Source organism: Odocoileus virginianus, unplaced genomic scaffold (genome assembly GCF_023699985.2).
Source record: "Odocoileus virginianus isolate 20LAN1187 ecotype Illinois unplaced genomic scaffold, Ovbor_1.2 Unplaced_Scaffold_1, whole genome shotgun sequence".
In the NCBI taxonomy this organism is placed as follows: Eukaryota; Metazoa; Chordata; class Mammalia; order Artiodactyla; family Cervidae; genus Odocoileus; species Odocoileus virginianus.
The window spans coordinates 6,057,701-6,071,607 of NW_027224263.1; the positions used below are offsets into that span (position 1 = coordinate 6,057,701).

Consider the following 13,907-nt stretch of genomic DNA (forward strand, 5'->3'; position numbering starts at 1 on the left):
ACCTCAATCCTCTCTGGCTTCCCACTTCTGAACTACATGTTACACACTGTCTTCCAAACATACTGTGCTCTTCTATAAAAGAATGATCTGGAATATGGAAATGCGAAACAAATTTCAGCACGTTGAGAACATTGATGTATATCCAGCTATTAACAGTCCTAGTAGTTGTATAAACCCAAACAATAAACTTTAGAGCACATTCGAATGGATCTGGCTTTAGAGGTACTCCCTAAGGGTACCAAAACAGACTGGAGTTCGTATGGTATCACCTAAGTACTATGTTGATTCAATAAAAAGTTCCTTTAAAAAAATCCCCTCCCCCAACCCTTGTCCTCACCCTCAAAATAAGAACAAACAAAAGGGAAGAATGATTAAAAGCATTCTTGCTGATACACTGCAGCTCTTGATTCAACTGTTTAGATGAGATATTCCACCATCTCTGTATCAGGCTCTTGTCCCAGGATCTGAACAGGAGTTTTTCTTTCCAGAGTGTTGGAGTGAAAAACAGAGCCATCTAAATGGAAATAAAGGTTTAGAAAACACTTAGGGACAAGGTGAAAACTCACATTTTATCCTCATTTAAAAAATTATTTATTTTTAATTGAAGGGTAATTGCTTTACAATATTGTATTGGTTTCTGCCATACATCAACATGAATCAGCCATAGGTATACATCCTCATTTTTTGTTTTTAAAAAAAAAAAAAGGTTTTAGCCACACTGTGTAGTATGTGGGATCTTAATTCCTCTACCAGGGATCGAACTCACACCCCCTGCGTTGGCAGCTCAGAAACACTCAAAATTTGAGAAATGGCTTTAGAGCCCATATTTGCCTGTGGCAAAGTAAGATTGGCCCACTACCCTCAGCATCTTGTTCACCTGAGCATTTACTGTTACCTGGAGAATGACCTTGCCTCATCCCCAATCCTGTCCCGGAGAAGTCCTTGACAGACTCTCTGCCCTCATCTCTTCTGATGAATCCACTTTAGCACTTGAAAAGCCCAGCCCACATGATCAACTGTGCCTACACATCAGGCCAACCCACCAATCCATAACTGAGGGCAAAACCCCCAGCTACCTGACCCAGAGAATCCTTACCTGGCTTATCCGGATTGCAGCTCAGGCTTGGTGTAGACAAACGGCGTGGTCCAGAACCGGCGGCTGGACTTGCAGGAGCCTCAGCCTGAGCCAAAGCTGGAGCTGGAGTTGGAGCTGGAGGAGCAGCCGCAGCCGGAGCTGGAGTTGGTGCCTGAGTCTGAGCCGCAGCAGAAGCCTGAGCTGCTGCTGGAGCCGGAACCGGAGTCGGAGCTGGAGCTGGAACCAGAGCCGGAGCAGCTGGAGCAACCTGAATGGTGGTGGTGGTGGCGGCGGCGGCGTTGGTGGCGGTGGTGGCGGCGGCAGCAGGAGCAACAACAGTAGCCGTGACAGCAGAGGCAGTAGCTGGAATTGGAGCTGCGGCGGCAGCTGGAGAAACAGCAGCAGCCAGAGTAGCAGCAGCAGTTGCTGGAGACGGGGCGGTGGTGGCAGCAGTGGCTGGAGCAGCAACAGCCACTGGAGTAGCAGCTACCATGGTGGTGGTGTTGCTGGCAGTGGTGGCAGCGGCTGCGGCAGCAGCAACTGGAGCAGGAACAGAGATGGGAGCTACAGTGTTGGTTTTGTTGGATTCTACTCCCCGTTCCGTTTGGGTGCTGCAGTCCCGGCTGCCTGTCTTGGAGTGAGCCGACAGCAGGGGAGTCGAGGGCGGCACAGGCGAAGGGGTGGAAGGAACTGACTCCACACGGTAGTCTCCACCCAGGAGAATACCTACCAAGAAAAGGAGGAGAGAACTTAGAACACTATAGGCTATTCCAATAGACACCTGATAACCTCTTCTTTCTTCCTTGCAGGAGGTTCAGGAGGAAATAGGAACAGCTCCAAATTCTTTCCTTGTGCCTCCAGTGAACCGGGGAATCAGTTTGTCAGGCACCTCCCACCAGGGCTGGCTCAAAGTTTCTTTCAGACTGGGCAGATCCCTTCTGGTTTTCGTTCTCTAACTCCCAGCACAACATATTAAACCTTTATGTGTCCTGGGTATCTGTTTTGATTTATTTTCCAATGGTGATTGATTTCCAACAAGCTGTCAGAATGCTTCTGCTTGGTTCCACTTGTAACTGACACTAGCCATTAGCAGACAGCTGAAAAGGACTGAGGCAAGGATTCTGTGGGTCACAAATGGGTGTGATAGTAATCGCATGATCTAAGGCTCTCATCCTGACCATGGTCCCCCAAATACCTACTCTAACCAAAGGACACTGCAAGTGTCAGAGGACCAAGAGAGGTATTAGAAGCAACAAAAAGAGCTAAAATAAAAAAATATAAAGAGCTTGTTTCCTCAGGCTCTAAAAAAATGTGCCTCGCGGTATCCACAAAAGTTCTGGGGTTTTGAATAGAGAGGAAGGAATGGACAGGAATGGAATGAAAAAGTACATTCTGTTCTCAGAACATTCTGGTAACAAAAACCTGCCACCCAGCTCCACTTAGGTTAACTAGAACTCTGCGTCCTCCTATTATATGGGAGGAAAGGACACAGAAAAAGCTGGAATTTTGAAATGTTAAATGACACAAAAGCCACATGGGCTTTGGACAAAGCCAAAAGGTTCCACGTGGCAAAAGCCAAAGCTGAGAATTTTTAAGAGGAAATTGACGTTATCTTCCTTCCCAAAGAGAACTTGGGATTCTTATCAGCCTGTGGCTTTAGCCAGTGTTCTCTCAGTGATACTTCACACTGTCTACTAAAGATGCAGTTAGCCTCTCAGGATGACAAAACTGAACCTGGTGTATCTTCCTCTCTAGAATCAAGACCATCACTCCTTCTCATTGCCATGTGGGCATGTATCCAAGTCAGGGTTCTCTCTAAACACGTCACTTTAATCTGCTGTCTTTACTGTCATTACCTAGGCTCCCCTTCCAGCTCTTGTCATCCCGCTTCTCTTCCATGATGGGGGTGCCAGTCAGGGTTGAAGAATGGGAGAGCAAGCCTGATCCAGCATTGGAAATGGACATCAGAGACTTTGCTGGCCGCATGGATGACAGCTGCTCTGTCTTACTTGGCTCCTTCCGGGAACGCTGCTGGAGTACTTTGATCATGGCATCCTTCTCAATAATCTGGGCATGGAGGGTCTTAATCCTAAGAGACAAAGACAAAAAACATATAAAACATTGTTGCCACCTCTAGGTTCTGATCTCACTACCTGCATGGACTTGAGCTTCTGTTTTCTTTTTCTAAAAAATCTTTTTGGCTGGCCATGCTGCCATGGTATGGGGATCTTAGTTCCCCAACCAGGGATTGAATCTGTGGCCCCTGCAGTGGAAGTGCAGATTCTCAACCACTGGACCACCAGGGAGGTTCCCCATTATCTTTTCAACTAAGGGGTGGTCTACTTATTTCTGAGTTGTAAGACAAGAGACAGTGTCTTGCAACAATTTTTAACACACACCCAAATGGGCACAGCAGAACATCCAGGAGTTATTGCTTAAACCTTAGGAAGCCAAAGAAAAAGCATCTGTGAAAAGAAAGGCTGTATATGAGAGAGTAAACTGATGCAGTGGGTACCACAGATAAGAATCTGAGTCAATGGAAATGATGAGTCAGTCGATGAGAACTTCTAAGAATGGGTTACAACTTGGGCTAATAAGTAAGTGACCATGAGCTTATGAGAGACATCAGATACCCTATCTCCCAGTTTGAGTGGATGCTCTTTTGCCAGGCACTTTACTGCACCACAGAGTTAAGGTGCAGTCCTAGAAAGAATACCCCAGAGTTCAAATACTAACAATTAAATTCTGGCAGAGGGCCTATGGAAAGCAATTACCAAGGACAATGAGGAAAGCAATATTACTTGGAATTCCAGAGTTAGAATAATCGAGGTAAAGGTCATTCCATCTCAAATCCTAAATCACAGGCTGGGAGCGGGGAAGGGGTGGAGGAGGTTGCCTAATCAGGTGTCCCTGCAGTGAATGAAGATGCTCGCTCTTCCCTATAGACCTATCTGGTGTCTCTGCACCAACTCGCAGATCCACCAGAGTCCAGATCAGCATTTTACCTGCCCTCCATGTCAAGGCAACGCTTGTTAGCCATCAAGATTTCTTCTTCCTCCTTCTGGATGCGAGCTTCTAGAGCCGTGTCATAGCTGGTATTAGGAGAGTGGCTGATGACTGTTGTGTCCCTGGGAAGGAAAATGGCAGTGATGATAATGGGAGGGCAACAAAATTGATGAATCCTATCTCCCTCCTAAGTCAAACCTATTGTCAGAAAGTCCTAAACTGAAATCAAATTTATCAGGAATGGTGGCTTTCTGGGTGACTTAGTGAATCAGTGATGGATTCTATGAGAGGTGCACAGGCTTGCCTTCAGAACTACATAGACACTCTCCCAAAACCTCTGGCAGAAAGTCCCTTCAAGTTTTTAGATCATGGCCGGGCAGTAGGGAGACATTTATATTTTGACTTTATAGTATTTATATTACATATGAGAAATGCCCACTTTATTCTCATGACACTCATGGAGGGGAAAAAACTAGACTTTTTTTCTGAAAACTCTGAAGGAAGTCAGAGCATGTACCAAATTGCTGTTGCTACATTCAACAGCAGTAACTCTACCTGAGTGTTTGCTAAAAACGAACTCTAGACATGTCAACAAGACCAGTTCAGGTAGGGCATGGGAACTGAGTGAGATGGAGGGCCTTTGAGTCAGTGCCACTTGACTCCTATCGAAGCTACATCTGAAACATTCTAGTGCCAAATCAGTGAGTCCCCCTCAACTGACTAGTCTCCTGCCAGAGTCCCAACTGCCTGAGGGATCATCATGTTCCATCTGGAAGTGTCTCAGGCCATTAACTCAAAGAGTAACTAACAAGGAGAAAAGTATGTGTGTGTATGTGTATGTGAGAGAAGTAAGGGGTGGGGGGGAGAAACGGAGAGAAAGGGAAAGGATGTAACCCATAGATAAGGCTGATATATAAACAGCGCAAGTCAAAGACACATGGGAATCCTATATCCTCCTGATGAGTGATATCATGCATCTTTCTTTAGTTCATTTAGAACTAGTGATAGAGAAGAGGAGGAAAACTGGATCTTACTTGAGTAACTTGGAGGGAAAAAGGGATTAGAAAGAATGTTGATGTAATCACATTGGTTTTAAAGAAAACCAGACAATGGGCTGAGAAAACAATGACCGGCTCTGCTGTGTGATACCTCCTCTGAGAATGAGGATCTGCATGAGAACTCCAGGCATCTTTTGTGCTGGCAGCTAGTTATGTCCTGAGAGCTTAGAGACTGTGACCAGTGCAGATGGCAGTGAAGGGGCAGGGGAATGAAGAGGCAGAAAGTTGGTATTAAAGTTGGGATACTTTGGAGAGCTTCTGCAAAATTACAGTTCCCCCAAATGCTTGCCCCTTTTACGTGAGGTGGAAACAATGTACCTGAATTGTGACATAATTAGAGAACAGGAAGGGAAAGGACCACATTGGCTTTCATTATTTGCTAAATGCAAAATATTTTAGCATCTCAGAATTCTACATTTGCCCTAGCGCAGTTCACTTGCTTGTAATCCTACTGGGAATGGCCCCTGTGTCCCGAAGTATGCAAGAGAAAGCAGTGTTGTGTAGTGTTGAGAGCACAGACCCTGACTGTAGACCCCGTCAGGGTCAAGTTCCACTTTCCCAAGTCCTCTGCCACTAACAAACTCTAAGAGCGCAGGAATTGGTTAAATGCCCTAAGCTTCAGTCTCCTTGTATGCAAAACTGAGATAATAATTATACCCATATCTCATGGGATGGGAGAGGGGAGGGATAAAATGAAAGTATGCATATAAGACATGCAGTGCCAGGCACAGGAAAATCCCTCAACAGAACTATCCATTATTAAGAGAGAAAAGTACAGGTAGAAAGAGAATTGCCTACAAGAGAGTATGAGTTGAATGAATTCCTGCTCTAGGTATGACCCTGGAGGAGTTCCCCGCAGTGCAGAGTTCCCATGTGATGGCCTGGCTCTGACACTGGGGACTTGAGTTTGCGGTCTGTCACTGGGGGAGCCAGTGCTGGCTTCCTGCCACTTTCATTGCATAAAAGACCATTTTGGGGACACAGAGCTCTGCCAGCTAATTGATATGGACACTGTGAACTCCTCAGGAATGGAGCCTGAAAATGTGGGGCACTTAGTGAATTCCTACAGAGCTGCCAGGATGGCCTTCAACATCAATCTTCCTTCTAGACCAGGGCTACCAGGCCAATGGCTTAAGCCAAAGCAAGCAGGCACAGTGCTGGAGGGAGCAACTTGACCTGCTAACTTCCAATACTCTGACTGTACCCAGTAGAGAGATACTGGACTTGAAATGACAACCTACAGACCCCAAACCCAGATCTATCCTTTCAATCATCTTCTCTCTCCTTCCTCTGTCTGACAAAGTTATCCCTGTCACATTACTTACATTGCTTTCTAGAATGTCACCCATGACCTCCTAATTAAAACATCTAGTGGCCTTTTAAACTTCAAGGCCATCTTTTCCTATCAGTAGTAGCCTTTTGTTTATTTAACATGGGAACTCAGCCATGAGTGGAGCACTGTGTTTGAAGTTCCTGGGAGGCTGGAGAGTGAATGGATATGGATAAGACTAGTCCCTGAGTGCAGGGAACTTGCAAGGAGAGGGGAAAAAAGTAAAGAATTAACTAATACATAAGTGAGTTTGGACTTTATTCCAATAGGCACCGAAGATTATTAGAGCTTTTCAAAGGGAATGAAATAATCCAGGCTGTATTTTAGGAAGATAGCTTTATCTCTGCTGAAATGTGATGAAGAGATAAAAGGAACCATAACACCAGAATCAGGCAGGCCAGTCAGAAAGGTTATAATCCCAGCAACAGATTTTGAAAATGGGACCCAGTGAAGTGCACAGGAAATGGAAACAGGCTACAGGAGGCAGAATTGCTAGAACTTGGAGACTATTTAAATGTGGGTGTTAGGGAGACGGAAGAATGAATGAGGACTTTGTTGTTTCTAATTCAAATGACTAAAAAAGATGGCATACTGCTCTATTTCTGTGATAGGAAACCAAGAAGAACTTTTCTCTCTCTCTCTTTTTTTGGAAAACATTGAGTTTTGATTTTAGTTACGGTGGAGTTAAAGTATCTTATTGAATAGCCATGACAATATACAACAAGTTGTTGAAAATTCTAACTTTAATCTTAGAGATGTCAGAGTTACTATTTGAAGCTAGAGTAGAGAGCAAGATAACTAAGACAGAAGGTAGAATGAGAGGAAAAACTGAGAAGAACTGGAGAAAGGTCTCCACAATGCAAGATTAGGTAGACATGCATAACGAGTGTGACCAGCTTCTACCCTCTGCTATCCATTTCTTTACTTCCCTCTTTCCTAGATGTACTTGGTCCCAAATAAATGTGAAATACTGCACATTTGGAGAATAGTAACAACCTGATTTAGTAAGTGTAAAGAAATAAGTTACATGGTTGATCAGGTGTGTTATCTTTTTATCTTTTTGCTGCTATTCAGAAATAGATCACCATTTGTGAGCTGAAACTAAAAATCTGCACTGCCAAATCGGTTCTTCTTAGATGAACTCCTACTTGCTAGTAATTTCCCTCATCTACATTAGGCATCTAGAGAGGAATCTTTAGGAACACAATAATATGAAGTTATAATGTAGGCTATGTTATTGAGATTATTTATAATAGTCTAAGAAACTAAATAAACCTCAAATAGTAACTCTCGAAAGGGGATAATCCCTATTTCACCACCTTTGAAATCATCCTATATGGGGCACAGCAGTTAAGATGTCAAAAATGTAGATTTAAGTCCTGGTTCTTCTGCTTTTTAGTAGCTGTATGATCTTGGGGGTAGTCTTTCATCTGTCTGTGCTTCAGTTTCCTTGTCTACAGAATGAAAACTAGTACTTCATTCAAAGAATTATCATTAAGATAAGCAATAATTGTAAAGCACTTAAAGAATATCTTATAGTAAACACTACATGTGATTTCTTGCATTGACAGCTTTCCCTTTGACAAGAGATGTTTCATAGAATCAAAGTGTCAGAATGGGTATAAACAGAAAACCTAATGTCTTCTCACCTGAGGAAAGACAGATGTCTATTTTTGTATTAAAAATCTGTATTTTATTATTCACTGTGGCCAAACACTGGAAACAGTCTCAAAATCCATCATCAAATGAATGCATAAAGTGTGGTACATCCATGTGATGGAACACTACTCAGCAATAAAAAAGCAACAGACTATTAATATACACATTAACTTTAGAGGAAGCTCAGAGTAATCATGTTGAGTGAAAGAAATTTAAAAAAGAGTACATACTATATGGCCTTTTTAAAAATATGACATTCAGGATTTTCTGAAAAAACAAATAAACTTTTTGGTCACCACAATGTTGGGCAATGTTGCAAGTTTGCCCAATGGAAAAGGCAAACTTACAATGACAAAGAACAGATGTTGTCTGGGGTCAGGCTTGGGAGGAAGGGATCGAGTTAAAGGGGCATAAGGACACTTTAGAATGTGTCCTCTATTTTGATGGTGAATACATATACAATAAGATCTTACATTATTGTATATCATTACCAACATTCACCAAACCAGACACTTAAAATGAGTAGTTTTTAAATACGTAGCTAATACTTCAATTGAAAAAAATTCTGAAACTACCATTGACACCACCAAAGCAACAATTCCTAATCATGAAACCTGTTATTTACCTATATTAGGAATATATTAAGTTTGGGATACTAGCAGAATACACAGAAGAAACCAAGCAGGCCATTACAATGTTACACTAGACTTAAGGATTTAAGTTGTAGACTGAGAAATCATTTCTGTCCTTCTTTCATTTCTTTTCTCCTTCTTTCATTTTTTGTCCTTTCTTTCCTTCCTTTATTACTCAAAAATATGTTGAGCACTTTCCATCTGCAGCCAATAGCCTAGGCACTTAAAAATTATTCTGAAAGAAAACAAGATATAAAGGCTTTACTACAGAAAGGGGCAAAGAGCAGAACCTTGGTCAATACATTAAGGATTGGGAGGAGGGAAAGTGAAATCATTGGAGAGAAAATAAATGGCAAGAGAAGTTGGAAGGGAAGGCAGAAAAGCACACAGGTTCTGAAATAAAGTTTTCTGAATGCCAGTTTCCAAATCTGAAATCTCATAAAGAAAGAAAGGAGGAAAAGGAGACCAATCTCCATGGCAGAGCATAAGATGCAAATATTTGGAAAATAGTATAATCTTAGCAATAGAAGGGTCTGGAGGAATCACCTAGTCCAATTCTCTCATTTTACAGGAATTCAAATACAATCTCTCAATCTCTCCTGTGGGTTGTATTAATAGGCATGCAAAAGGTACACAGTCCAGATATGGAATGTTTGTCCAGGGAACTATTACAAAGTGTTCCTACTAGGTGGGAACTGGCTGCTTTTTATCATTAAATGATAAGCATGCACATTTTACTGAAAATAATGATTACATGGAAACTTTCTACCTGGTGATTTAAAGGAATTCAATTTAAATAAAATCTCTTTTACGGGAGCCAATAGACTCTGGAAAGAAATCCATCTGAAAGGGGATTCTCCCCATATTCTAAACTTTCCAAGCAGGCAGGAAAGGGGTAGTTTCTTTATATAAGGCCCCCAAATGACAACCTCCTACCTTTCCTGAATTTTGACCTGGAGTCTATTCAGAAGTCAGTTTCAATAGCAAATGTCCCAGCACCAACATTTTCTCACACAGCACACCTTCATGAGCTCTAGCTTTCTAAGTTTCTGTCCAAAGATGACAAAAATGCCCTCATCTCCCTTTCATCGTTAGGGTTTCCTGAACAACCTCTGAACAAATAGTGGGCACAGGTGTTTTCTTGGGAACCAGCAGCTAAAATTATGCTTCATTCTGCTTCTAAGCTGCCTACAAACTTCTCAACCATCCTCCAGCATAGCTGCGGCTTCTATGCACTCTATTACTACACTGGCATATACTGAGCATACTGTTCTCAGAAGAAGAAAGAAAAAAGACAGGTAAGCTTAAGCCCATGAAGACCTCAAAATCAAGACACAGACAATTTGTTTAAGGTTTATAGGGGGTATGTGAAAACAGACAGATCACATTAGAGAAATATAAGCCATCTTCCTGAAGCACTGGGAATAGATTTACAAACCACCAGTCCAGCTTTTAAGCACTGACCTCCCTCTGATTTGGCAAGAGAAGGACTCAAAAATAAATGTATCCACCGCCCCCTCTACACATACTCCAGCCCAAGTCTGGCAAGCACTGCCAGACTCTGCTGGCTTACCGCATTTAGGAGAATGCTAAAACAACATCAGGATTTTTAATAACTTTCTGTGTAGAGACCTATCTGGGTGCAATATGCTATAGCCTGCCTTAGCTACCCAACTCCAGACCATGGCTCTGCCTGTATCTCCAACACACACCATCTCCTGATTCAAATTTAGTTTTTGTTTCTTTCCCAACAGATGATTACAAACAGCAGCAAGACAGACAAACTGGATAAGAGCACAGTGTCCTCCAAAGACCAATAATAAACGTTTATAACGAGAAGAGGGGAAACACATAAAAGGCAAAAAAAAAATGAAAAAGCCTCTTGCCACTTTCTCTCCCTTACCAAATGGAATGTGACTGCTTACATGTGATGAACTCAGGGACACTGAGAATGTGGGCTTCAAATATAGACCTTCTCAAAGGGCACAGACAGATTCGGGTTCAGTACAACCTTCGGCATACCTTGGAGGAGCCAGAGCTATCAAATGGCAGTAGCCACTCCTGAGTGACATTTAGTTTTGGAGTGGCATTTCTCTTGAGAAGCTTTCATTCCAGTCCTGGGGCTAAACAAAGAAACCTACACATGTGGCTCAAAAAACCTGAGGCCCTGGGGAAAGAGATGTACACAACTTGATCCTGTCTGCAATTGTTTGGGCTCCTGAGAAAAGCTGAACTATGAGTCTAGAAAGTTCATGAGTAACTTTAATTTTCAAATCCCGTACCCGCAGCCCCTACAGTCATTCAGTCCCTGCATGTGCTGTGTGGTGCTAGTCGCCCAGTCGTGTCCGACTCTTTGTGACCCCATGGACTGTAGCCCACCAGGCTCCTCTGTCCATGGGGATTCTCCAGGCAAGAATACTGGAGGGGGTTGCCATGCCCTCCTCCAGGGGATCTTCCCAACCCAGGGATCGAACCCAGGTCTCCTGCATTGCAGGTGGATTCTTTACCATCTGAGCCACCAGGGAAGCCCAAGAATACTGGAGTGGGTAGTCTATCCCTTCTCCAGGGGATCTGTCTCCCAACCCAGGAATCGAACCAGGGTCTCCTGCATTGTAGGTGGATTCTTTACCAGCTGAGCTACCAGGGAAGGCCCAGTCTCTGTAGAACCAGATTAAAAAAAAAAAAAAACTAAGAAAAAAACACACTTAGGCAGAAGCCGAGAAAAAAGAAACACAACATGATGCGGGGGGGGGGGAAACACTGGAAAAACTATCGCTCGGTCACTTTTCTGTTCTCCCCACCACCCCTGCCCTTCGTGCCGAGATTTTACCAGCCAACTACTTACCTCTGAGCAGCTACAGTGGCTGCAGCATCCAGAGCAAAATGTCTCATCACATTCTCCTCCAAGTACTTCTGCTCCCACTTAGTCATGTCAGCTTCCAGGGCCAGGATCCTCTCTTCCTTCTCACGAAGGAGTTCCATCAGTGCAGCGGCATTGTATTCTGAAACGTTGGTGGGCTGAGAGCTGCCCTGGCGCTGTTAGGGGAGATGCCGAGACCTCTGACATTAGTGAGTTAGGACCGTGGTGGGCCGAGTCCCATTTGAAGAGCCCTTATTTTTGGACAGTATTACTGACCAAGCCACTGCAGTTTGGACTCCAATTCAGAAGCTAGGGAAATTCCTAGGACTTTCTACCTTAGGCTTGAGTGTGTGACTCTGGATCATAAAAGGAGCCTGCTGTATCAAATTGTCATGCTGCTCAGAAAGTGGATCATAGAAACAGAAATTAAAAATCTGGGGTTTGATCTCTATCTTTCCCCTAAACTTGTGTGATCTTAAGTGAATCATGCCACCTTTCCTGGGTCTTGATTTTCTCTCATCTGAAATTGAGGAGATAGGGGGACTTCTCTGGCGGTGCAGTGTTGAGACTCCACGCTTTCCACTACAGGAGGTATGGGTTCAATCCCTGGTCAGGGAACTAAGTTCTAAGATGCCAACCATGGGGCCAAAAAAAAAAAGTGAGAAGATGTATGGCTAAATGACTCTAAAGACCATTTCCAATCCTAAAATGTCCCAAAGTCTGTTTGTATAGCATCTTTACCTCTTATAAGGCATTAAGGATTGTGCTGCGCTAGGAAGCTAAGGAAGCCAACTATGTCTTCACAACTGGAAGCCACTCTGGGGTAAGACTAGGTGGGCTAAGAGTGTATTTTTGGTTCTCATGTCAGACACTATCTGACAAATGGGCAATCAGGAGTCATCTCACTTTCTGGAAATTGTCCATACCTGCTGGATTCGGAGGGATTCCAGTTCTCTTTCCAGTCGTGTCCGGAGACGGTGCTCCAGCTGCTCTCGCTTTTCACATGCTGCCTGGAGCTGTACAAGTGCCTGCTGCATCTTTTCCACCTTATCTACATACACTTGCTTCTTCTTTAGCTGAAAATCCAGATTGGAAGAAATGCAAGATGGAAGGAAAAGAACAGGGTCAGTTATACAGAGCCCCCCAAATCCAGCCCTATGTTTACATCTCTTCCTGTCCAGCTCCAGGAAAGAATGAATGGCAAGAAGATCCTTCGTGAGTAGCAGGCTGCCTTGTATTGACCATACAGAGAATGTCTCAGAAGATAGGAATTAGGAGCTCCTTTTTCATCTCTCCCTCTATCTATGTTTCCCCCAAGTCTATTTCTATCAAGAGAGTCTTTGCTAGCAAGCTCCTAAGATCCCCATCTATAGATGTCCTCACCTCTTCCCTTCTTGAAACTGTAATATTCTGGGGGAGGAATATCTTATTTTGGTCATTAGGGGAATGCTAAAGAATGAAAGGGGGCTCCCCAGGGAGAAGAGTTTAATTTGGAATGGAAAGGAAGCCCCTATATATAGCAGTTTCCCCTTCAAGTGAGAGAAAAAGGGTGGTCAACAAGGAGGCCAGAATTGTCTTTCTGAACTCTACAGTCCTAGTAATTACTCAGTGTCATCACTACTGTGCTCCTGGAACATTTCTGCCCCTCAAAAGTGAAGGTGCCATGCAATGGTTCAAAAGTCTTTAGTCTCTTCATTGACCAGCACTGTACTACCAGTTCTACATTAAAAGAACACAGGTCATTTGCGATTTCTGCCTCACTCATGAGCCTGAGTTGATAACATTGGACTGTAATCTCTTAACTTTCACTCTGGGACCTTTAAAGATATCTAAAGATGCCAAATAATGAATCAAAGCTAAGACTAAATGAGATCACATATAATTCTTCCTCTTTGTAAGTCTATGAACCATAACCAAAAACAAAAGCTGAAGCGAGCTGGGACTAAGAGCTTGAATTCTTTGTACCCTTGTAACTTCCAAGGCAAATTCCATCATGGAAAATCCCTGATTCCATTGGAAGGAAGGAATGAAGAGAATTTCAGAGCTTTTAAAAGAAGGCATATAGACCCTGGGGGCTCAGTGGTAAAGAATCTGCCTGCCAATGCAGGAGATGCGGGTTTGATCCCTGGGTCAGGAAGATCCCCTGGAGAAGGGAATGGCAACCCACTCCAGTATTCTTGCCTGGGAAATCCCATAGACAGAGGAGCCTGGTGGGCTACAGTCCACGGGGTCACAAAGAGTCAGACATGACTTAGCAACTACACTACCACCACCACCAACATACAAA

The 13,907-nt window shown here is 43.4% G+C and overlaps 1 protein-coding gene across 2 annotated transcripts in view; it reads right to left on the minus strand.

The window, feature by feature from the left end:
* Positions 1 to 362: 362 nt before the first annotated feature.
* The window catches only part of AMOT (angiomotin), a 59,696-nt gene continuing 46,151 nt past the window's right edge, over positions 363 to 13,907 (minus strand). For both annotated transcript variants that reach the window (XM_020882801.2, XM_070462228.1), the window contains 6 exons: positions 12,547 to 12,696; positions 11,606 to 11,796; positions 4,081 to 4,203; positions 2,932 to 3,164; positions 1,097 to 1,801; positions 363 to 514 (listed from right to left, as the gene is read on the minus strand). In XM_020882801.2, coding sequence (XP_020738460.2) covers positions 417 to 514; positions 1,097 to 1,801; positions 2,932 to 3,164; positions 4,081 to 4,203; positions 11,606 to 11,796; positions 12,547 to 12,696 — 1,500 coding nt within the window. In that variant the 3' untranslated portion in view covers positions 363 to 416. The remainder of the gene's footprint in view (positions 515 to 1,096; positions 1,802 to 2,931; positions 3,165 to 4,080; positions 4,204 to 11,605; positions 11,797 to 12,546; positions 12,697 to 13,907) is intronic.